Below are 22924 nucleotides of genomic sequence, written 5' to 3'. Positions count from 1 at the left end.
CTTGTGAAAAGAATTTGCAAGGAGAGAATGACGAAAATGTTTAGTAGAATGAAAACCAATGGAAAGCAACTTTGAGGATAACATCCAAAAAGACTTAGCTGAGGTAGGAAATCTGGTGTGGAAGAGCTCAAGACAGAAAAGAGTGAAAGAGGTTAATACTTCCAGCAAAGAACCTAAGAGATTCAATAAGTTAAAGAAGACATCATTGAGATAGAATTTACATTTTGTATCGTGAATTATTGTTGCCATGTATCCATACTTCTAAGCCACCAGAAGAGAGACCGTTATAAAGGTCTATTCTATTTGTAAACTAGAGGATTTTTTTCCAGTCCTTTTTTTTTCAGCGGTTTCTTGAGTTAGTCTGTCTTTGGTGCATGCAAGTAAAGTTTTAAACTTGGGTTTTTAACTCAATATATCAGAAAAATCGATTGTAAAAAAAAAATCAAACTATTTCATGCAACAATACCGATTTTAGATTGCAAGATCGTGAGATGGTCGCAGTTGTCTGCTACTCTCTCTCTCTCTCTCAATGTCTTAAAAATCATCTGTAGCTAAAAACTCAGCTATTCGTGACAATATGTGGATACTGGCTACCTATCGATTTCTAAAAGTTAATGCAAAGAGTACTCCCACCTACTCCTTTTGGGGAATGAGGAATAAAGAGAAGTTAGGCGAATTATTTTATTTTAAGACGAATGCATGAAATCATTAAAGTTTAAAAAGAAAAATTTAAGTTTAAAAAATATTCTAAAAAGCACTGTTTCCGCTACTTATCTTGGAAAAAGAGAGTGAAAAAGGCATTTTGTGGGAAAGCGTTGCTCATAGAATTCTTTTAGTGGTATTTTAGCAAGTGTGTCCGTACCGAAATTGGAAAACAACGGGAATTGTTCTTCCCGTTGTTTTCCAAATCAAAGGTGCAATTTCCAATTGCACCTTTGATTTGGAAAAGACCTGAATTAGATTTCAGTCATGACGAGAGGAATCTTTATATAAGCTTTTTCAACTGAAGGTGAGTCAGCCTATTTCATATGGCCAGTGGTTAAATTCTAAACGAATAAGTTCCGGGGCCCTATACAAAATATCCAATTGTATTTACCTTTGGATGCTATCCGGGGAAGCTCCAAACCTCCCTGTTTCTTTCATCACGCGTTCATAATCAGGCAACTGTTGATATTGACTTTATATACACATTCAAAACTGTAAACAATTGTTGAATAATAACACAATAATGTAGGCATAATTAATAAAGGGAAAAAAGTCACAAAACAGAAAAATGTTCCTACAAAATCATCAAATGTATTTGCCTTTGAATGCGATCCACTGGTTGAGTGTCCAGCAAGTCAGCAAATCTTTCCTTTCGTTCGTTCAGCGTATTAATATTATCTCATTGCAACTGATGGGAATTCTGCGTTTCTGTGGATTCGTTACTGATCTCATTCTCTTCAGAAACTACACGTTACAACCTGTCATTACAAACTCGTTTTGTATTATCACTGTCATACGAGCTATTATTGTTTGATAGCAATCCTAATCATCGTCATACGAGCTATTATTGTTTGATAGCAATCCTAATCATCTTATCTAGTTAGCTGTAATTTTAATTATTCTCTTAAAATTAATATTATACATATTTATTTATTATCTATGGCAGTCCCACCTATGTTTTAAGCCAAAGATTTTAAACCTATATCACATAAGTACTGTGGGTGAAATAATGCTGGAACCCTCCTATAGACCAAATATGGTACTTTTTCAGATCACTTAACTTAGCCTGTTAATAAACAGGGCAACTGTTTCACATCAAGCAATAAAAAAATCATCTACTACCTAAAGACTTTCACAAACAGTGCCACAGAGAAATTCAAACCTGTTGGTTCTATCCTTATCAACCATGCTGACAGTACATATCCAGTACTATAGATTTAGTGTTACTTTGTAGCATTAAATTTTGTAACACTTTTTATTACTTTTAATGAGCTTCCCCCCCCCCCTCTCATTTGTATGCAATAATATATAAGAAATATTCATAAAGGTTCACTTAAAAATTATTATTTTTTTTTATGTTTATATAAAATTGAAAAGGAATACTTATTTCAACATTCATGCATCTGTAAAGTTCCCTATTACCATATCTTGTACTCTACTTCTAACAAACCTCTCTATAATCAGTAGTAACTGCTGATATATACAGATTTGTCAGATAAAAGTCAAGAGAGAGAGAGAGAATAAAAGGACCTCCTGTGTGATAAAAAGGACCTCTCAGATGAGTCTTTGACTCCATGAGGTCTTGGGGTAATAATAATAATAATAAGTATAGTGATCCTGTAATTATCAATGGCTGTATATATATAAAAGATACGCACGATGATTGATATACTATAAAATATTTTGTTCTTTTTCAGTCAGAAGAAAGAACAAGTACATTATCTAAAACAGGACCAAGAAGTCGATCAGCTGATCCACATGTAGGACGACATAATCAAAAACTTGTGAGTTCTTACTGTAGAAGAAATCATTAAGCTAATATCAGATTTTTTCTGCTTTCAAAACAGGATTTGTACATATATGTACAGTTTAATTTTGATATTACATTGCTCTCTTGCCATCACAAGTTAAAAAGTATTGCAGTTCATCTGATATAAATTTTCATTATTTGATCATATGACAAAATTGCTTGAATTTGTTAACTTTATACCATATTAACTATTATTTCCCATCAAATTTACTCTATTTAAACAAAAATGAAACAGCTTGTGGAATAATAATCTCCATAACTCAATCAGTCATGATAACAATGCCTTTTTGGCTGTAAAGATCTGTATTTTAATCCCATCTAGGATGCACAGAGAGTTTTTATTTGAATACTTGGGTGTTTTCATCCGACAAGATAGACAGACCTGATGGAGAATACATGCAGATGACAACATAATGATTAGCTTCTGTAGAGATAAGACATGCTAGGAATATGTTTTCAGGTATTTTTCCACAAAACAAATCACATGGAATAAGAAAAAAATTTTTTATTTTCCAGTTTCGTGAAAATTATTTTGTTTTACTTCAATCAGGAATGGGTGGATAAGAATATGACACACTATGAGGGACAGCATGGCTTTGTGAAGGGTAGGTCATTCCTTAGTAATTTGTTAACTTTTTATAATAGGGTGATAGCTGAGTTGGATAAAGGGAATGCCTACATGATGATACTGCTGGATTTTGCAAAGGCATTTGACAGGATACCACATGAAACTCTGTTATGCAAACTGTAACAAATGGGGATGGATATGAAACTGGTGATATGAATAAAAGGATGGCAGATGGATAGCTTCCAAAAAGTAGTATATGGAGGATCAGAATCAAGGAGAAGGTAGGTGACTAGTGGTCTGCTTCAAAGTTTTGTGCTTGAACCACTGCTGTTTAATTTGTACATAAGTGCCTTAGACGTTAGAAATATAAGATCCGATAATGTTGGAGTCTTGACAAGTAACAGACTGATTCGGAGGAAAATTGTAGATAGGAAGTTAATGATGTAAATTTTTCATGTAGTACTATCATATCCTGTACACCCCTTGAGGGTACATGGCAGGAATTTGATGATGATGATGTATGGATAAACTAAAAAAGTAGAAAACAAGTAATGATATCCGTGTGTAGAGGCTTTAGTGCTGTGAGGACATCATGTTGGAGGCTTAATGGATTGTATACAGCACTCAGAAAGGATTAAAACAGAATTTAATACTTCCTATATTTTGTCTCAGTCACTGAGACATCCTCAGGGATTACAAAAAAACTAATGTAACATATACACAAATACCGCTCAATACTAAGCTCAACCACGTGGGTGACTCTAAAGTCCTATCTAGGTGGAGCGCCCTAAAAAACAGTAATCTATGTGGAGCAGTTTTGTTTGTTGCCATGCTACTTGATGTTTTGTTTCTGTTGTATGTGCTGCAAGGCGCTCCACCTAGATAGGACTTTAGAGTTACCCACGTGGTTGGGCTTAGTATTGTGTGGTATTTATGTTACATTAATTTTTTTGTAATCCCTGAAGATATCTCAGTGACTGAGACAAAATATAGGAAGTATTAAATTCTGTTTTAATCCTTTCTGAGTGCTGAGTGCATTAAGCCTCCAACATGACAAGTAATAATAGTTAACAACTCTATTGCAGATATTTGAACATGATTAAACAATGGAAAGCGTGCATTTGCTATTATGCTATGATGCTACTGGTTTATGGGTTGCTGTATACTATTAGAAGATATAAGTATGTCCTGATGAATTAATGATGACCAAACTTTGTATAAAATCATCTTTTGCTTTTTATTGCACTGTAGAGGATGTTTCATCATTTCGGCTGATTCTTTGAATGCTCTTGAGAAAAAACAGTAATCTATGTGGAGCAGTTTTGTTTGTTGCCATGCTACTTGATATTTTGTTTCTGTTGTATGTGCTGCCAGCCCTGATTTATGTCATCTTTCATTCTCAATGTTCTCAAAAGATGTCTACTAGATCAGTTGTGGTTTACACTACATATGACAGACATGTGGAGAAGTATGCTGATTACAACATTTCAAAACATGAGAATGAAATAAGACATAAAACAGAAAAACAAAATCAGGAAAACTAGGGTTTTTGAAGCTTTGTTCAGGAACTCATTAGGCAAGGAAGCATGAAATGGAAATATCAAAAAATGTTGAATGAAGTATACTAATCCCAGAAGCATCAGGAATAAAGACATTAGCAAAAATGATAGGCATTAGCAAAATATAGCTGATGGACAAGAATATAGTTATGGGGACAGAATGCAGGGCATATTGAATTATCAAGAAAGATAGAGAGAAGAAAATGAAGGTATTACTGATGATACCAGAATGTGTTTGTTTGCTAGTAATTCTAAACTTGGTTCCTACAGGAAAAGTAATAAATGTGATTTAGGATCCTATAGGATCCTAAATCATCCCATCACCCATTGCAAATTTAGGATGATGACAGGGTATAGAATTAGGTCACCCATGATGGGGACAATTCTTCAGAATGTTTTCCAGGACTGATGAAGGTTTGTGGGTTACAAAATTTAGTTGAGAAGAAGACCTGAGGAAATATAATAGAAACATGCGAGTTACTTAAGGGATTTATAGAGTAATGTTGGAGGAATTGTTCATTGCACAACAGGACAGAGAGAGAGAGAGAGAGAGAGAGAGAGAGAAGTGATAATATCTGGAAGTTGTGCTAGTGTAGTTATCATGGGCATGGGAATAAGTGTTTCACTATCTCTTAAAGGGTGTCCGGACAAGTTGATAACCCAATTATCTGGAACATGGAAAGGCTTGATTTGTCTAGCAACAAGGACTTCGAATTTACAGTTTAGATGTCGATTTTGTTTATTAGGTGAACATTGCAGATAGCGTTTAGCCACATTAAGAACTATGTAGGAAAGTTGTGGGTCTAAGTTTGCAGAGATAAAAGTTCGGAGATCAGCAACCTGACGAATGTTAATAGCAAGCTCATGTTTAGCTGCTCCAAGTTGATTGCAGACTAAAGACAAGCTGGTGTTCCTTATGAGCTCCAAGTAATTTAATAGTTTCTTTTATCTTAGTGACGTCTGGAAGGATCTGATTGTTGTGGCATTTTTTTAGAAAGATAATCCATGCTCATAGCTTACCTTTTAGTACAGATATTTTACCAAGTTTACCAGTCTTTTTGGTAAAGCTTTCCCCATGTAGGAATAGAATTCTACTTTTGAGAGAAACTTGTGACATGAAATTAAGAATTATCTACATGGTAGCACAGGAAAAGTATATTTAATATACTGCCAGATATTTCAGTTTGAAAATAACAAACTATCATCAGTGGCTTAACAGAAAACAGTTTTTTACAAGGTAGAATACAAACAATTGATCATTCAAAATTAGAACAGCCATGTGATGTTACATCACTAATCATGATATCATTTCACTGAAGAAAGGTAAACATAAGAGTGCAGAATAAATCACATGTATAAATTTACAATGTCATACAAAAAACTTAATTTATAAAATCATACTAAAGATATCATTACACAGATGTAGTGTCTAGAAGATCTTAATTAAAAAAAAAAAAAATGAATGTGTTATTCGGATCAAACTGTCTCATATTTTTGACAAGGATAGGCAGTCATTCCAATTCAAGTTAGGATGTCAAAGTAAGGCCTCAACACTCTCTTTGAATAGGCATTTGAATTTATACCAAAATCTATGTAGAAGGTGAGTTTTGGACCAGAGAATGTTGTGGTTTGTCTCTATTCCATGTTGCACCAATCCAGACTTATCGGATTTGTTGTGAAGAATATAAGATATGTTCTTGTATTATTTTTTCTATAGAGCATCCAGTTTGTCCAAAGTAAGAAAGATGGCAGTCACATGGAACTTGGTATACACCAGGAAGAAACTGATGCCAGAACAGCAGCTGAAGAAATGAATGTGCTTAAAATATTGCAGAACCTCAATGTGAACACAACCATGGGATTAGATGGCATATCGACTTGTGTATTACAAGAATGTGAAGGGAATTATAAGGGAATTAATTTAATCTGCGGTACTGGGAAGTTGCCAATGGACTGGAAAGAGGGCAAAAGAATCCCACTGCATAAAGGAGGCTCCAAGAAGGAAATAGTAAATTATAGGCCAATCAGCATCTTAGGAGTGGTGGTGGTTAAGGTACTGGAGAAATTGGTGAAGAACAGAATCTGGGTGAATAGGAATATGATTCTCTATAGGGGACAATATGAGTTTTGTGATGGATAGGTCTTACCTTAGTAATTTGCTTATTATTTTTATAATCAAGTGATAGTGGAGTTGGATAAGGGAAATGGCTACTTGATGATATTGCTAGACTTTGCAAAAGCATTTGACAAGATTTCACATAGAACTCTGTTGCATAAATTGGAGCAAATGGGGATGAATCTGGAGTTTGGATTGGAAGGTGGCCAATGGACAGATAACAAAGAGTAGTTTAAGGAGAGTTGAGTCTGGGTGAAGGCAGGTGACTAGTGGTGTACCACAGGGTTCAGTACTCAGTCCTCTGTTGTTTAATTTGTATATCAGTGATACACAAATAAACAAAGGATACACAAAGGAAATGATTTGACAGAAAATATTTAGTTTGCTGATGATGCTAAATTGGGAAGAGAAGCAGTAAATGAAGGTGATGCAGAGATCCTGCAGGAAGACTTAAATCGAATAGCAGTATGGCTGAGTATAAGGTGATGCACTTTGGGAAGAAGAGATCATAAGCTATGTACTATATTGATAGAACTAAAATGCAGGAAGCTGATGAGGCCAGGGCCTTGGAGGTGATGGTGAATAGGGAGTTGAATATTGCAGGCATATTGCAAAGGTAGCCAAAACAGGAGATCTGATTACATGGTTGTAGAAGAACACACTGACAAGCATGGATAGAAAAGTTATTGTTCACCTATATATGGCTTTAATAAGATCATATCTGGATTACTGCATGCAGATCTGAGCATATGGCCCTTGGGGGATGAAAAGGTATTGCAGAGGATCCAGAGACAAGTGATTGTGGCAGGTATACATGGAATTTTCCCTATAAAAATAAATTGATGGTCTGTGGGCTTCACAGACTAGCTGATAGGCAAAAAAGAGGAATCATGATAGAGGCATATAAGTTATCAAAGGGGGATTTATAGGATTCACACTGAAGACTTTTTTTTTCCCAGTACATGGCAGAAAGGGAGAGAATAAGGGGTCAGTCACCCATGGAAACTATGTAAGAGTGTGGTTACAAGGGTATTAGGACTAGATTTTTTGCTTAGAGGGTGGTGAGTGGATTGCCAGAGGTGGTTGTCAGTTCTTCATCAGTGAATGAGTTTAAGGAAAGGTATGACAGATATTGTGTGAGTAATGTCTACTATATGAATAATGGATCTCCCATGATGAGTCTTCTGACACCATGGAGATAATTGTATAATAATAAAAATAATAATTATAATAACTGTCCTTCATCTAGAATCATAATAATATAGTGATACACCATTTTCCTACTTGTATATAGAAAGATAACTTCCATTGATTTTCTTCACATTATAGTGACCCTTCCCATAATGCAGTGCAATATACATGTCTGAAAGGAGTGGTGATGTGCATTATGAGATACCAGAGATGTGAAGTCATCAGGCATCATATGCAAGTGTCCTAGTCATGCTCATGCTTTTTTTTTGTTTTTATGTGATTCCATTCATTAAAGGTTTTAAGTCTATATATATTGCATTAGTACCAAAGTAGGCTATGAATTTTTTCCCACTTTATTAATTTTTATAATTTTTTGTATTTTTATTTATTTTTTTCACATATCTTAAAACCATGCTCTAGAGACCAAACATGGAACTTTTTTTCAAACCACTTCAGGTCCTCCAGTAAGCAGGACAGTGGTCTCACACCAGGTGATAAAATTCATCTCCAACCTAAAGATAATCGCAAACATCCATGCCTATGGCGGGATTCAAACCTATGACCTGGTTTGGTGAGTGGATACACTAATCATTCGGCCAACCAGACTAACCTGAGTAAAGGATAAAAACAACAGTATAATTTATTGCTAAGTATAATCTTCATTGCCTGTTTTGATACACCCACATCTGCTTATTGGAAGTTTCTGAAAGACTTGAAAAAAACAGTCCCACGGTTGCTTTTTAATGCAGGGCTTCCAGATTATTAGAGTCTTAATTCATACACAGTACTGTTTGTACTAAGGGTTCACAACCTTTTGTGGGTAGGAATAACGAGAAAAAAAACAACCCTGAATATCTCCTGAGATATTAACAGATAGCTCTGCAGCATGCCACTGGTTGCTTTCCTTTTTTGTGACATTATCCCACACTCATACATAACTTGTTGGTATTTTCCAGTTAACTGATCTATCCATTTGACTAATCTTACCAAACTATGCACAAACTTGTTATGTGGCAGTCTGTCAAATGTCTGCAAAATCCAAAAGTATCACTGCATACTGACTCTCCCTTATCCAGCATCTGGAACATTCATTCATTATCAAAAAAGCAGGTAGATTGCCAAAGCAAGACTTATGCTTAACAAACTCATACTACTTTCATAGACTTGTTTGCCTATCAACCACATTGTGTACCATATTGTTGACAATCCTCTCCATCATCTTACCACAACTGCTGATATACAGAATGGCCTATAATTAGAAACATGTCTTGGTGCCACTGTTGTGGAATGGCAGTACTTATTTTTCCTTTCTTTCACTTCTTTTTTGGACCATCCTGTCATAAAACTTTCTTAAAAATTTAGTCAAAGACTTAGTGAAAGTCCTTTGCATATTTCCTGAAAATACCAAGTGATGTATTATCTACCCTCACAGCCTCATTAACATCAAATGCATTCCACAATGCACCTGGTACTTTCATTTCTAGTGTCTATGTTATTCTTCTTCCTTTTGCACTTTGCACATCATCATCATCCCTGTACTATGAAATAATATACTGATTCATTAAATAATTCAATTGCCTTCTAAAGTGGTCACTTTACCACCAACACCATTCACCGGTGTCAACATATTCCTCTTGTTTTGTTTGCACAAAGTGGAAGAACTCTTTTTAATCCATGTCTTTGCACTCACTCCCTCTAACACAACAATCACTTCAAACATTCTATGGCACCATCTGGCTTCATTTACTTTAGCTTCTCTCCATATATTGACATATCTTTTGCCTCACACAGCCTGGCCACCATTCTATTCATAAATGTCTGCTTTCTAACTTAACTCACTTTGTCATACCTAGGCAAATCACAAAACATGTTTTTAGCTATACCATTATCCTTCACTACTGTATCTTCAAATCTTTTTTACATCTTTTTTTTTCTCACCTTCCAAGTCTGTGATAATAAAAATGACAACGTATTATTCCATCTGCATAAGTTTAGATGGAACAATATGATCAGTAGGTTTTGTTTTTATTTGGTTTGTGAGGTTTCAAGAAAGAATATGAAATGTTAAAAAATTAACATTACAGTTGTCTGACACTGTCAAGACCTCATTCATACATTGAAAATATAACAAACTGATAATAAATTATCACCATTTGATTATATGTCTGTTGGCAATTGAAGTACTTCACATTTTCACATGATGTGGCAACATGATCAGCAAAAGAGATTGAACAAATGGATTTTGTCACATCAGTGCTTTTACTACACAGTTCTTTCTATAAGCCAATTTTTTGCCAAAAAGAAAGATAAAAAAATACTAGTATTAAAACATTCACGTAATTAGTTAGTACGAGGGTGATCTGAAAAGTTCTCGGCTAACAATGAAAAAAGGAATTTATAATTTCAAAATTATTTTTATTTTTCAACATAATCTCCCTTAAGACTAATACATTTATTCCAGCGATGCTCCAGGCCATTATCCTGTCCCTGTAGCGGTTCTCAGTAAGATCTGCAAAATACCCCTCTATAGCTGCAATTACCTCCTGATTTGAAGAAAAATGCTGACCAGCCAGGAAGACTTTTAGTTTAGGGAAAATATAGAAGTCAGAGGGAGCCAAATCTGGGGAATAGGGTGGATGTTCCAACAATTCATAGTGCAGATCCCTTAATTTTCCCATAGCTAAAACACTTTTGTGGGCAGGTGCATTGTCCTGATGAAAGATGATTTTTTTCTTCTGCAAACAGGGTTTTTCTCATGAATGTTTTTAGTGTAGTCTGGTTAAAAGATTGGAATAATATTCCCTGATTATTGTCTGATACATCCGATGCCATGACCTTTCCTGCTGATGGAACTGACTTTGTCTTCTTTGGCACTGAACAACCCCCTTCTGTCCACTGTTTTAACTGCTGTTTGGATTCTGGTGTGCAATGGTGAATCCAAGTCTCATCCATAGTAATAAATCGATGCGCAAAATCAGTTTTATTTTTGTTAAAATGCTCCAAGCACTGTTCAGAGATTTTCATGCAAGTGTGTTTCTGGTCTGCTGTGAGCAAGCACGGCAGCACTCATTTTGCGCAAAGCTTTTTCATTTGCAATTCTTCATGCAAAATATATCCTACACATTCTTTTGAAATGCCTATAGTCTCAGAAATTTCACTCACTTTGGCTCGCTGGTCATCCAATACCACTTGATCAATGATTTCTGGTGTTGTCACACTTTTTGGACACCCTTCACGTGGCTCATTTTCAAGGCTGGTACGGCCACGTTTAAACTTGGCAGCCCATTTCTTAATTTTTGAATGAATTTCTTTTGGCGTTAAACTTTTATGAACTTTGAATGAATTTCTTTTGGCGTTAAACCTTCTTTTACAAAGAATTTTACAACTGCATGATAATTTTATCCATTTCAAGGGATACAGACAACACTTTTGCTTCAGATAGCTGTATAAAACAAACTACTTGATAGAATGACTTGCGATTTCATGTGGATGCTTATGACAGATGTACCAACTTAGAGAAAAAAAGAAACTCTAGCGATAGTGTTGCTATCCATGGTCGAGGCCGAGATCTTTTCAGACCACCCTCATATATCTTTCCCTGAGAAATGTTTTCATTTTCCAGATATTAAAGAAAATCATTCAAGGATCAATAAAGATTTGAATCTGATTATTATTATCAATAGATTTCCATGAAAAAATATTCAGCCTAGTCCATTTTCCACATGGGCATCCATATATATGAGAACATAGTTCCTGTGAAAACATAGTGCAAATAACAGAAGAATGAACTCTTCTATGGATGTTCTCTTCAACATTCCAAATGGGCAGTGAAAAGATGGCATGGTAGCAGATTGTAAGATCTAGTGCAGAATCTGAATGGGTAGGCATATGGAAAAATGTATTGACTCTATTATTAAGAAGGGAGAGGTCATGATTGTTGAACATTCACTCAATAATACGATCTCGTCCATTCGTGTTGCCACTACCCCAAAGAGTGTTGTGTCCATTAAAGTTATCCAGGAGAAGTATGGGCTAAGGCAGTTGCAATATAAGATTATCAAGTTGAATCTCATTTAACTCACAACTCAGTGGAAAATAAATGGAACATACTGTAATAAGAAATTCCGCAGATATGTGAATTTCTGCTGCTTCAGAACAGCAGAAGCTGGACATGTTGGAAAGGCATGCGATTGCCCACTAATATAATTACTCACTGTGAGCCGGACTATCTCCAGTTCTGTCCTTATGAACAACAGTTAAAATGACTTAAGGTCAGCCCTTCACTGAGTTTTAAATATGTTTTCTGCAGACAGAAATAGAAAGGTTTGTGTTTCTGCAGCAGATCCTTGATAGCATCAATAGAAATTTTCCTATTTTTTTTTTTTTTTTTAATCTTATATTAACAACAATAAATCTGAAAAATCTGGCCTTGCTTAGCATGGAGTGGACACTGACCACAATATCTTATGGTCAAATACTTGGCTTTTACATCAGTGCAGATTTAGGTTTGAGTTGTTATTTACAGAGAGTGCATTTCTACACCACCCAAATTTAAATTGGAATGACTGTCTCTCTGTTGTCAAGATTTGGGGGGGGGGAGTCGCATCCTCACAAATAGCAAGCAATAGCCCCCCATCCTCCATTTTAATTATTATTATTATTAATTTATTTATTTTTATTTATTCATTTTTTAAGTTTTAATATAATGCTGTGTCATTTTATCTAATTAATTTTATTTCAAATGACTCAATTTAAATTTGAGCCTTAATTGTAATCTTATTTTATTGTAACCATCCACTAGGTGGCATCCAGCATGTGGCTCAGCTTTATAAAGAGAATTAACATTCTTTTTTGTTGTAGCTTCACTGTGTGATTATGCTGATGATGATAGTTTCTGGTTAAAATATTTGCAGTAATATAATTACTATATTCTTGTGAATAAGTGTGTCTAATAAACACTTCTGTTGTTTTGGCTTTATAGGCTTGTCCTATTTCTGAAATGTTGAGGGTTTACCTTTGTCAGGCTATATTTATCTGTTGATTTAGAGAAGTATGGACAACTAGTATCCATCTCTTCTTATGTAAAAACTTTTGCTAAGTCATCTGATGTATCAGGATCATTTGGTAGGTTTAGTTTACTTTCATTAACACAGAAGTATACATTTTTTTTCTGTGGGAGTGTCTGCTGGTTATCTTTAGGTAAGATCCTTACCATAATTTTCTTGACAAGTCAATTCTCATCAAATGGGATCATTTTTGCAGTTGTTTCATGAGTGAGGCTGTAAGTGATGTATTTCATCACTTATTGATGCATTTCACAGGAAGCAGTCACAATCATAAAGTTCAGGTATATCAGGAAATTACCAGATGGTGGAATAGACATTCAGATTTGAGTTGCTGTTGATATTTTCTTAATTGTTACCTTTTCAGCATAAGGAAATTTCAGAATATGTGTGGTAGTGGTGGCTAGCTTCCTCTTTGTATCCTGATATATTTTGTTCTGTTTTTATCTTTTGTATTTCTTTTTCGTCCTTCTGCCTTTGACATATATGGGAGTAGGCTGGATGATCTCCCTGACAATTGGCACATTTAGCTTTCTTTGCAACTTGTCAGTGTGTTCTTCAACATCCAAGTAATTCTTATTACTATCATCAGACCTCCACAGACTCAAGAGACTCATCACAGGAGTTCCTGCTCTCATACATGACAGCTCATCATACCTTGATTTAAGTGCATTCACTGTCCATGCACTCATCATACTTTCAGATAATGCATTTCAGTCACCCACCATTCTCCATGCAAAAAATCTACTCCTCAGCCCCTTGCTCGTATCCTCCTTATGCAGCTTCCAGGGATGACCTCTTGCTTCTCCCCTGTCTCCAGACATTCTACGAAAAATCTCATTTGCACTAAGCTAGTAATTACCCCTTACCAACTTATATGTCTCTTAATCCTTTGAGCTATTTTGCCAAATTTTGCGATATGCCTTGTGAACTTCAATTCGCTATCTGCCAATCAAGTGGGGGGTTTTATAGGGGTCAGTACTTGGACCTTTGCTTATTAACCTTTAATAAGGTTAATAAGCAAAGGTCCGTAAATGTTTATCGTCTATATGTTATGCCTGTATATAAATTTTTCACTATATGACAAATTGTCACTGGGTTGCAGGGAAATATTCAGTTATTTGCAAATGATATGAAGCTCTGGTCACTGGGATTTGAAGAAGATGAATCAACCTCGGTGGAGAGGCAGGTAACCAAAATGATATCAGGACTGGGAAAATAATGGAGATGTCAGTGTAATGCAGCTAAATATAAGGTCTTTAAATTTGGGATCGTACTTTATTGGTAGATCTCTATTAGATTAAGTGAATGAGGCAAGGGATCTTGGGGTGATTATTGACAAAAATTTGAAGTTTAGGGTGCATAATTGCAAAAGTAGTTAAGGCATCACAAAGGATTGCTACAGTACTGAGATAGACTTTGACCAGTAGAGATAAAAGAGTAGTGATTCTATACCTGGACCAATGTGCCTGGATGAGGTCACTGGGATTTTAAGAGGATAAATTAACTCTGGAGAAGGTACAGAGGCAGATATAGGGATTCTACAATGTTAGTTATGAGGATAGACTGAATGCATGCAAACTACAGAGTTTGGTAGATAGAAGATGAAGGGGGTTACATGATTTAGATATTGAAACTGTTGGGAGGTATTTACAAGACTCAGAAGAGAATTTTTATATAGTAGAAAGAGAAAGTTGCAAAAAGAGGTGGTGAGTAGGAGGGTGAGAAGTGGCTTTTTTCATGGTTGGATGGAGGGTGGTTGGACTGGAATTCATTGCCTGATAGAGTGGTGAATGTACAAATAGTGTACAAATGGATTTAATGAGTGGTGTAATAGACATTGTGTTGTCTAAGATGAGTCCCCCTGCGATGAGTCTCATCCCTAGCCTCATCGGTTGCCTGCAATCCAGTACCATCAATGTAATGCACAGTAATATTTTCATCCCAAAGTAACCTTTACCATTTTGCAACTTTACTTTGACACATTAAATTAACAACCATTATCCTTCTTCACACACACCAGTTTATTTTAAATTATCCTGCAGGATGTTGTTTACATTACTTTACTACCTGATGCCATTCCCAATTTTGCATCATCAGCAAGCAACTGAATAGTCTTCCTCATATCCCTCCCTACATCTTTAATATGCAAATTAAACTGCAATGGTCATTGTACAGAGCCTTGAGGCATTCCAACTTGCCCACATTCTTGTAGATTGTACTCCACCATATATGACTCCCTGGTGTCTGTCATTTTCCCCTTCCCAACACCCATTAATGCACCAGCCTCATATCCATTCCTATTTGTTTCAACTTATTGCAATAGTTTCCCATGCAGTATTCTGTCAAATATCTTTGCAAGTCCAGCAGTAATCCATAATATATTGCCATTTGCTCCAGTTTATGAACAGAATTTCATATGGTATCCTGTCAAATGCTTTTGCAAAGTCTAGCAGCAGCTGGCCCAGTTGGTCGAATGAATAGCATACCTGCTCTCCATCCAACAGGTTGTGGGTTCAAATCCTAACTTGGGTATTTGTAAAAGTCTAGTCTAGATGAGTATGAAGATGGGGAGGGGGCTAGAAAGTTCTGATAAACACCTAGAACAAAATTCTATTAAAGCAACTGATATAACTACAAGAAAGAACATACTAGTAGCAGATTTATGAAGGTGCTTTAATAGAGCTATTATATGGAGGAGGGATGGAAAGTTCTTTCTTGTGGTTATATCAGTTGCTTTATATCATTTTGGTTGTAGGTGTTTATCAGAACTCCCCCCCCCCCTCCGTATAATAACTCTTTTGAGTTTATAGGGCTTGTGCTATGAAAAAGAAAAAAAATTGTCACTTTGCTATAAAAACATAAGCAGATTACCAAGGCAAGACCTGCCATTAAAAAAAAACCATTATGTCCACTATAAAGTATCATACTCTTGCCCACAAACCCACTCCTGAGTTCTGTCTTTTACCAATTTCTACATTACCCGGGTGGTTGCCAGCAGTGCGAGGACCCCTGTGAGAAAAGGGTATATGTGGAACTACAAGGGGAGGTGATTATGAAGAGCTCAGGAGACAGCTTGTGGGTGTAGCATGGAATGAGGAGTTAGCTGGAAAAGAGATCAATGCAGCTTGGGGGATTTTCAAAAACTATCTAGTAGATGCAATGTCTAAATGTATTCCAAGAGTGAGAAGGTTAAATAAGGTAGGTGTGAGATGGATGAATAAGGAGATTAAGCATGCAATACAGAGAAAAAGGGCATTGTGGAGGCAGCATAAGAGAAGTGGAAATAACTAATTTCATGAGGTCTACAAAGACCAGACAAGGAGGGTGACTTGGTTGGTGAAAGTAGCTAAAGAGAGGCATGAACAGCAGTTAGCTAATGAAGCCAAAAATAATCCTAGCGAGTTCTTTCGATATGTAGCCAGCAAAAGAAAGAATGATTATGGAAGGATGACATTGATTGGAGAAAATGATATAAAGACAGCTATTGTGGAAGATATAATGGAGATACTTAATGAGCAGTTCATAAAGATCTTTCAATCTTGTGAATGTGACTTCATGGAGAGATTAAGAGCAGTTGATGATGGGGAGGAGAGACTGACTGTAAGTGAGCAAGAGGTGTTTGGGGAGTTGAGTAAACTAGATGTTAATAAGGCTGTGGGACTTGATAATATATCACCGCTTATTCTGAAGGAATATGCCAGGGAGTTGACACCTGCCTTGACATATTTTTTTAATATGAGTCTTGCACTTGGTCAAGTCTCTAAGGAGTGGAAGGAGGGCAAGATTGTGCCACTTCATAAAGGAGGTGATCGAACTCAAGCATCAAACTATAGGCCTATCTGTGTGTCAGATGTTGTGGTTAAGTTGTTGGAGAAGCTTGTAAGAACCAGGATCCAGAGTTGGGTTGACAACAATGGTATTATCTTTGATGGACAGCATGGATTTGCTAAAGGGAGGTCATGTTTTAGTAATCTACTTACTTATTACAATAAAGTGACTCTTCCTTTGGACAGAGGAGAAGGATACACAGTAATATACTGGGATTTTGCAAAGGCTTTTGATAGAGTACCTCATGATAAGTTGACAGTCAAACTAGAGCAGATGGGGTTGGATATTAGATTAGTGCATTGGATTGGAGACTGGCTATCTGATAGGTATCAACAAGTTGTGTATGGGGGTGCGATATCCAGGAAAAGGAAAGTCACTTGTGGAATGCCTCAGGGGTCTGTTTTAGGGCCATTACTGTTTAACTTGTATATTAATGATATTGGCGAATATTTGGATGGAGATATTCAGTTGTTTGCAGATGATGCAAAGTTGGGACGAACCATAAAGAGTAGTGAAGATGTTGTGGCCTTACAAGAAAACTTGAATAAATTGAGTGATTGGGCACGGAAATGGGGATGTGAGTTCAATGTTGCAAAATGTAAGGTTTTAAAATTTAGAAAACAAAGATGGGATGCAGAATTTATGCTTGGTGAGAATATGTTGTTGGAGGTAGAGGAAATAAGAGATCTAGGGGTGATAGTGGATAAGGATCTAAAATTTAGGGGACACATCACCAAAATTGTGAAGAGAACACAAAGGCTTCTGGTAATGATGCGTTGGACACTGACGTGTAGAAGTAGGGAGATTCTTGTTCCATTGTGTAAGGCTTTGATTAGGCCACACATGGACTATTGTGCACAGATTTTGTCACTGGGTTTTCAGAAGGATGAAGAGATGTTGGAAAGGGTCCAAAGGCGACTGACTAAGGTAGTTTCTGACCTCTGGAATGTCGAGTATGAGGAAAGATTGAGAAGATGTAATTTGCAGAGTCTGGTGGACAGGAGGAAGAGGGGAGATATGTTGGTAAGGGGTTGTTATAGGATCAGTGGTGGAGAAGTTCTACAGAGAATAGTGGGAGATCAGGGGAGAACCAGAGGTCATCCCTGGAAACTGTATAAAGAGGGTCTGAGTAGGGAAGTGAGAGGCAGGTTTTTTTCGTGCAGAGTTGTGAATGATTGGAATGCCTTGCCTGAGAGTGTGCTGTCTGCAAGGAGTTTGTGTGTGTTTAAGACATGGTATGATGAGAAGTGTGTGTATTAAAAGGACCTCCCAGATGAGTCTTTGACTCCATGAGGTCTTGGGGTAATAATAATAATAATAATAAATTGGAGCAAATGGAGTTGGATATGAAGCTAGTGATATGGTTAAGAAAATGACTGGTGGATAGACATCAGTTACTGATATATGGGGGAATTGAATCTAGCTGAAGACAGGTGACTAGTAGTGTACTGCAGGGCTTTGTTCATTATTAATATAGGAAAGATTTAGGATAAATATCCAGCTGTTTGCCGACATTTCAAAACTGAGAAGTGCAATAACCATGATGATATAGAGATACTGCAGAATGACTTAAATAGGCTGGTGTTTATGGAAAAGTATAACAGCTGCCAGTTTAATTAGGCAAAGTGTAAGATAATGCACATTAGGAAGAAGAAACCGCAAGCTATTTACTACATTGATGGAATTAGACTGCAGGAATTTGACGAGGCCAGGAATTGTAGGGTGATTATGAACAGGGAGTTGAAGTTTAGAGAGAGAGAGTACAACACAAAGTTGGAGAACATATTGATAAAAAGGTATAGAGAGGTTTTATTCCTCTTATTGTAATCTTATTAAAATTTTATAACATTACATTTGGATGGCTGTGCACAGAAAAAGTTGCCTGGATTCCTTGTGGATAAGGAGGTGATGAAGAGGATTCAGAGAGACAGGTGACTATGGTTTTGACAGGTCTATAGATAATCCCTACAAGAACAGATTGAAGGTCTGTGGATTGCAGAGATTAGCATTGAGAGGTGGAAAAGAGGGGATATGAAATATGATATAAACATGTTGTTAAATGGGCTTTATGGGACTGACAGTAGACTATTTAGGTTTCCAGTAAACAAGGTATGATAATATTCCACTTACTCAATGGAAGTTATTGTCATTCTTTTTTTATATAAACTTATTAGGAATGTCCAAAAATTGAATACAAGATTTTTTTTTGGCAACTCTAATAAATTCCAGTGCTGAAAAAAAATATCGAAACATCTTGGACCTCTTGGTGGCAAATTACTTTTCCTCACTTGGCTATAGAGAGCTACAGAAAGTACATTATTTATTTGCTTGTATTTAACAAGAAATGTTTGTCTAGCAGTAGTTCAGGTAGTATACCTCATCACTAACTAGCACAAATCCAGTGATTTGCATGACCTTTCCTTATCCACACTCAGAAATGAACTGTGTACAAAGAAAATATTAGCTATTGTAATAATTGGACTGTAATTTACTTTCATGAAACATTACTAAATGTCAGTGAACTGTAAAAGATGCACAGTTAAATTCTTTAATTTAACTCTGCATCTTACTGAATGTAATAGAAGTCTGAAAGTATTTACTTTAAATGTTTTTCCTGATGTTTTGTAAATGATTGCATAAATATGTTCAAGAAAAATAAAAAGATTCCATATTCTTGCTCAGATAAAATTTCATTATTTTATATATAATATTCATAATAATGCTTAATGGTATAAACAACACCAAGAGAGAAAAAATACATTTATTAAACTCACTTATATGTTGCTGGTTTTCTATCCCACATTATCAGAGCACAATGATAACTGTGACAGGTACACAGTATTAAACTAAGTAATTATAGAAATAATTTAAATTGTAACTGACACCTAATGTCCTTACATGGTGCTCTCTATGGGTTGGATAACTACAAAGTTAATTTAGAGAAGTCCTGCTATTAGGTCTTAAAATGATAGTCTCCCAGATCTTTAGTAAATTAATTTTTTTCGTGCAGAGTTGTGAATGATTGGAATGCCTTGCCTGAGAGTGTGGTGTCTGCAAGGAGTTTGAATGTGTTTAAGACCCGGTATGATGAGATGTGTGTGAGATAAAAGGACCTCCTAGATGAGTCTTTGACTCCATGAGGTCTTGTTTAATAATAATAATAATAATAATAATAATAATAATAATAATAATGGAACCGCACTTGTTGAGGGTGGGATAGTGCTTCACAGCTGATGCTGATTCTAAGAATAGCTTCTCAAGCCTGTAATGACTTCCATGTAATCTAGATGTTTTTCTTCATCTGATCCTATGTGAAGGAGTCTTGAAATCCTGACTTGCCATACAGATGATCTTGGATGTAATTTTTGTGTCCTTCAAGGCAGATGTTAACTGATCTACCAGTCTATCCAAAGTAGGCTAAACTTCAGGCACAAGGAACTTTATACACTCTTGGATGTTCAAGAGAATGTAGTCTATTTAACTTATACATATTTTTGGTCGTAAAATGTTAAAAAATATAAGACTTATTTATAAACTGACCATAGATATGTAATTTACGTATGTTCGTACAATATTGCCTACCGGTTTCACTAGTAACTGACTAGCTTTCTCAAGGCTTACACAGTACAAAAAAAAAGGTAAATGTAAAAAAGTTTAAGAATACAAAAAACATTAGTACCTGTTAGGTAGCTAAGGTAATACTTTCGCGTGACATGTCTGTATGAATCGTGATGTTCTGCTAAGTATCACGAACACGCGTTACATGAAAACGCATAATATGATTATTTGCGTACTGTAGTTTCTGTTGGACTGAGAGAATTAATTAGATTTTTCCAAGTATTGTTCAGTATGACCCCTTGATTTCAGTTTAGGTTGCTGCCTGTACATAGTGCTACTGCTTCTGCTTTGAATAATCGATGTCGGTAATCATTATCTGCGTAGGGCATAGAGCTGTTATCCCAGTCTATAGTGTGGTTTGAAGTTGAAAAGTGATGTGCTAAACCGGAGGTGATCGTTCTGTTGTGATTTACATTGCCAACATGTTCTTTCTGTCTTATTTCCAGGCTTCTCGAAGTTTGCCCAATATAGGAAAGACTGCACATGCATGGAATATTATACACATCTGGATATTATAAAATGGAACACTGTCCTTAGGAGATCTTAGAACCTGTCTGATGCTAGTAGTTGATTTAAATACAACCCTGATGTTATGGGCTTTTAACAATCTTGCAATTTTGGTGGAAATTGAGCCCACAAAGGGGATGACTGCTGTTGAAATTTGCTAGGAGACTGTTCTTTCTTGTTGGTTATCTTTGCATAGAAATATGTTGATGATGTTTCGAGTATAACCATTTTGCGATAGTGTTATAGCGATTTGGGGACAGTTCTGTCTCAAATGTTGGTATATCTTAACAACAAGATATACCAACAATTAGAAGGCCTAGCCATGGGAAGTCCTCTGTCACCACCATGTGCAGACCTTTTGATGGAGAAATTTGAAAATGAAATCTTCACCAACATTATTCCTAAACCTTCAATGTGGTGGAGATATGTGAAATGATATCTTCATCATATGGCAGGACAACATGGAAAACTCACATATGTTTGTCAATAAAATCAACAATAAAATCAAATTTACTCTAGAATTAGAAAACAACGAACAACTACACTTCTTGGACATACTAGTTAAAAGACAAGGTGACAATTTCAAACTGTCTATTTACAGAAACCTACGGACACTGGACAATATCTACATTACTCTTCAAACCATCATAGGTCACATAAACAGAGCTTCATCCACATGTTGAGAAATCAAGTCAGAATCTTTATCTCCGACGATGAAGAAGTTCAGACAGAACCGTCCCAAATCGCTATAACACTATCGCAAAATGGTTATCCTCGAAACATCATCAACAAATTTCTGTACAAAGATAACCAACAAGAAAGAACAGTCTCCCAGCAAATTTCAACAGCGGTCATCCCCTTTGTGGGCTCAATTTCCACCAAAATTGCGAGATTGTTAAAAGCCCAGAACATCAGGGTTGTATTTAAACCAACCACTAACATCAGACAGATTCTAAGATCTCCTAAGGACAGTGTTCCATTTTATAAATATCCAGGTGTTTATAATATTACATGCATGTGCGGTCTTTCCTACATTGGACAAACTTTGAGAATCCTGGAAATAAGACAGAAAGAACATGTTGGTGATGTAAATCACAACAAAACGATCACCTCCAATTTAGCACATCACTTTTCAACTTCGAACCACACTATAGACTGGGATAACAGCTCTATGCTCTACGTAGATAATGATTACAGACATTGATTATTCAAAGAAGCAGCAGTAGTGCTACGTACGGGCAGCAACCTAAACAGAAATCAAGGGCCATACTTAACGATACTTGGAAAAATCTAATTAATTCTCTCAGTCCAACAGAACTACAGTATGCGAATAATCATATTACGCGTTTGCATGTAATGCGTGTTCATGATACTTAGCAGAAAGTCACGATTCATACAGACATGTCACGCGAAAGTGTTACCTTAGCTACCTAACAGGTACAACCATTTTTTGTATTCTTAAACCTTTTTTGCATTTACCTTTTTTTTTTTGTACTGTGCAAGCCTTGAGAAAGCTAGTCAGTTACTAGTGAAACTGGTAGGCAATATTGTACGAACATACGTACGAATTAAATATCTATGGTCAGTTTATAAATAAGTCTTATATTTTTTTGAGAATGTAGTCTATTGTTAGGAGAACATATGAATGTAGCTAGCTGAATAAAAAATTTGAAAGTAGTATGAGATCATATTTGCAGAGAACTTTGGTTATTTTTTCTGATGTACCCTTAACATGTGAGATGTGAATGGTTTTGCTGGATGGGTGTGTGTGTGTGTGGGCAGGATGGGGGATACATGTAATATTTTATCTGTTTTATATGGACTGTAGCTATTGCCTAAAAAGGTGTTGCAAAGGTCCCTGAGCTCAGTTTTAAGGGCTGTGTCATTTGAACAAATGACACAGTGAGTGTCGATGAGTAAGCGGTTTGAGGATGATATACTGTTGGGAAGGGTGGT

At 36.0% G+C, this 22924-nt stretch overlaps 1 protein-coding gene across 5 annotated transcripts in view; it reads left to right on the top strand.

Moving 5' to 3' along the window:
• The window catches only part of LOC150108461 (uncharacterized), a 591316-nt gene that overhangs the window by 213604 nt on the left and 354788 nt on the right, over nucleotides 1-22924 (top strand). For all 5 annotated transcript variants that reach the window (XM_090415866.1, XM_090415867.1, XM_090415862.1 and 2 more), the window contains exon 3: nucleotides 2403-2489. In XM_090415866.1, coding sequence (XP_090271992.1) covers nucleotides 2403-2489 — 87 coding nt within the window. The remainder of the gene's footprint in view (nucleotides 1-2402; nucleotides 2490-22924) is intronic.

Source organism: Typopeltis vanoorti, chromosome 3 (assembly GCF_054136105.1).
Source record: "Typopeltis vanoorti isolate ZY-2024b chromosome 3, IOZ_Tvanoo_1.0, whole genome shotgun sequence".
Taxonomy (NCBI): domain Eukaryota; kingdom Metazoa; phylum Arthropoda; class Arachnida; order Uropygi; family Thelyphonidae; genus Typopeltis; species Typopeltis vanoorti.
Note: the sequence above shows the minus strand (reverse complement) of the source record. Positions and strands in the feature narration are given on the sequence as shown.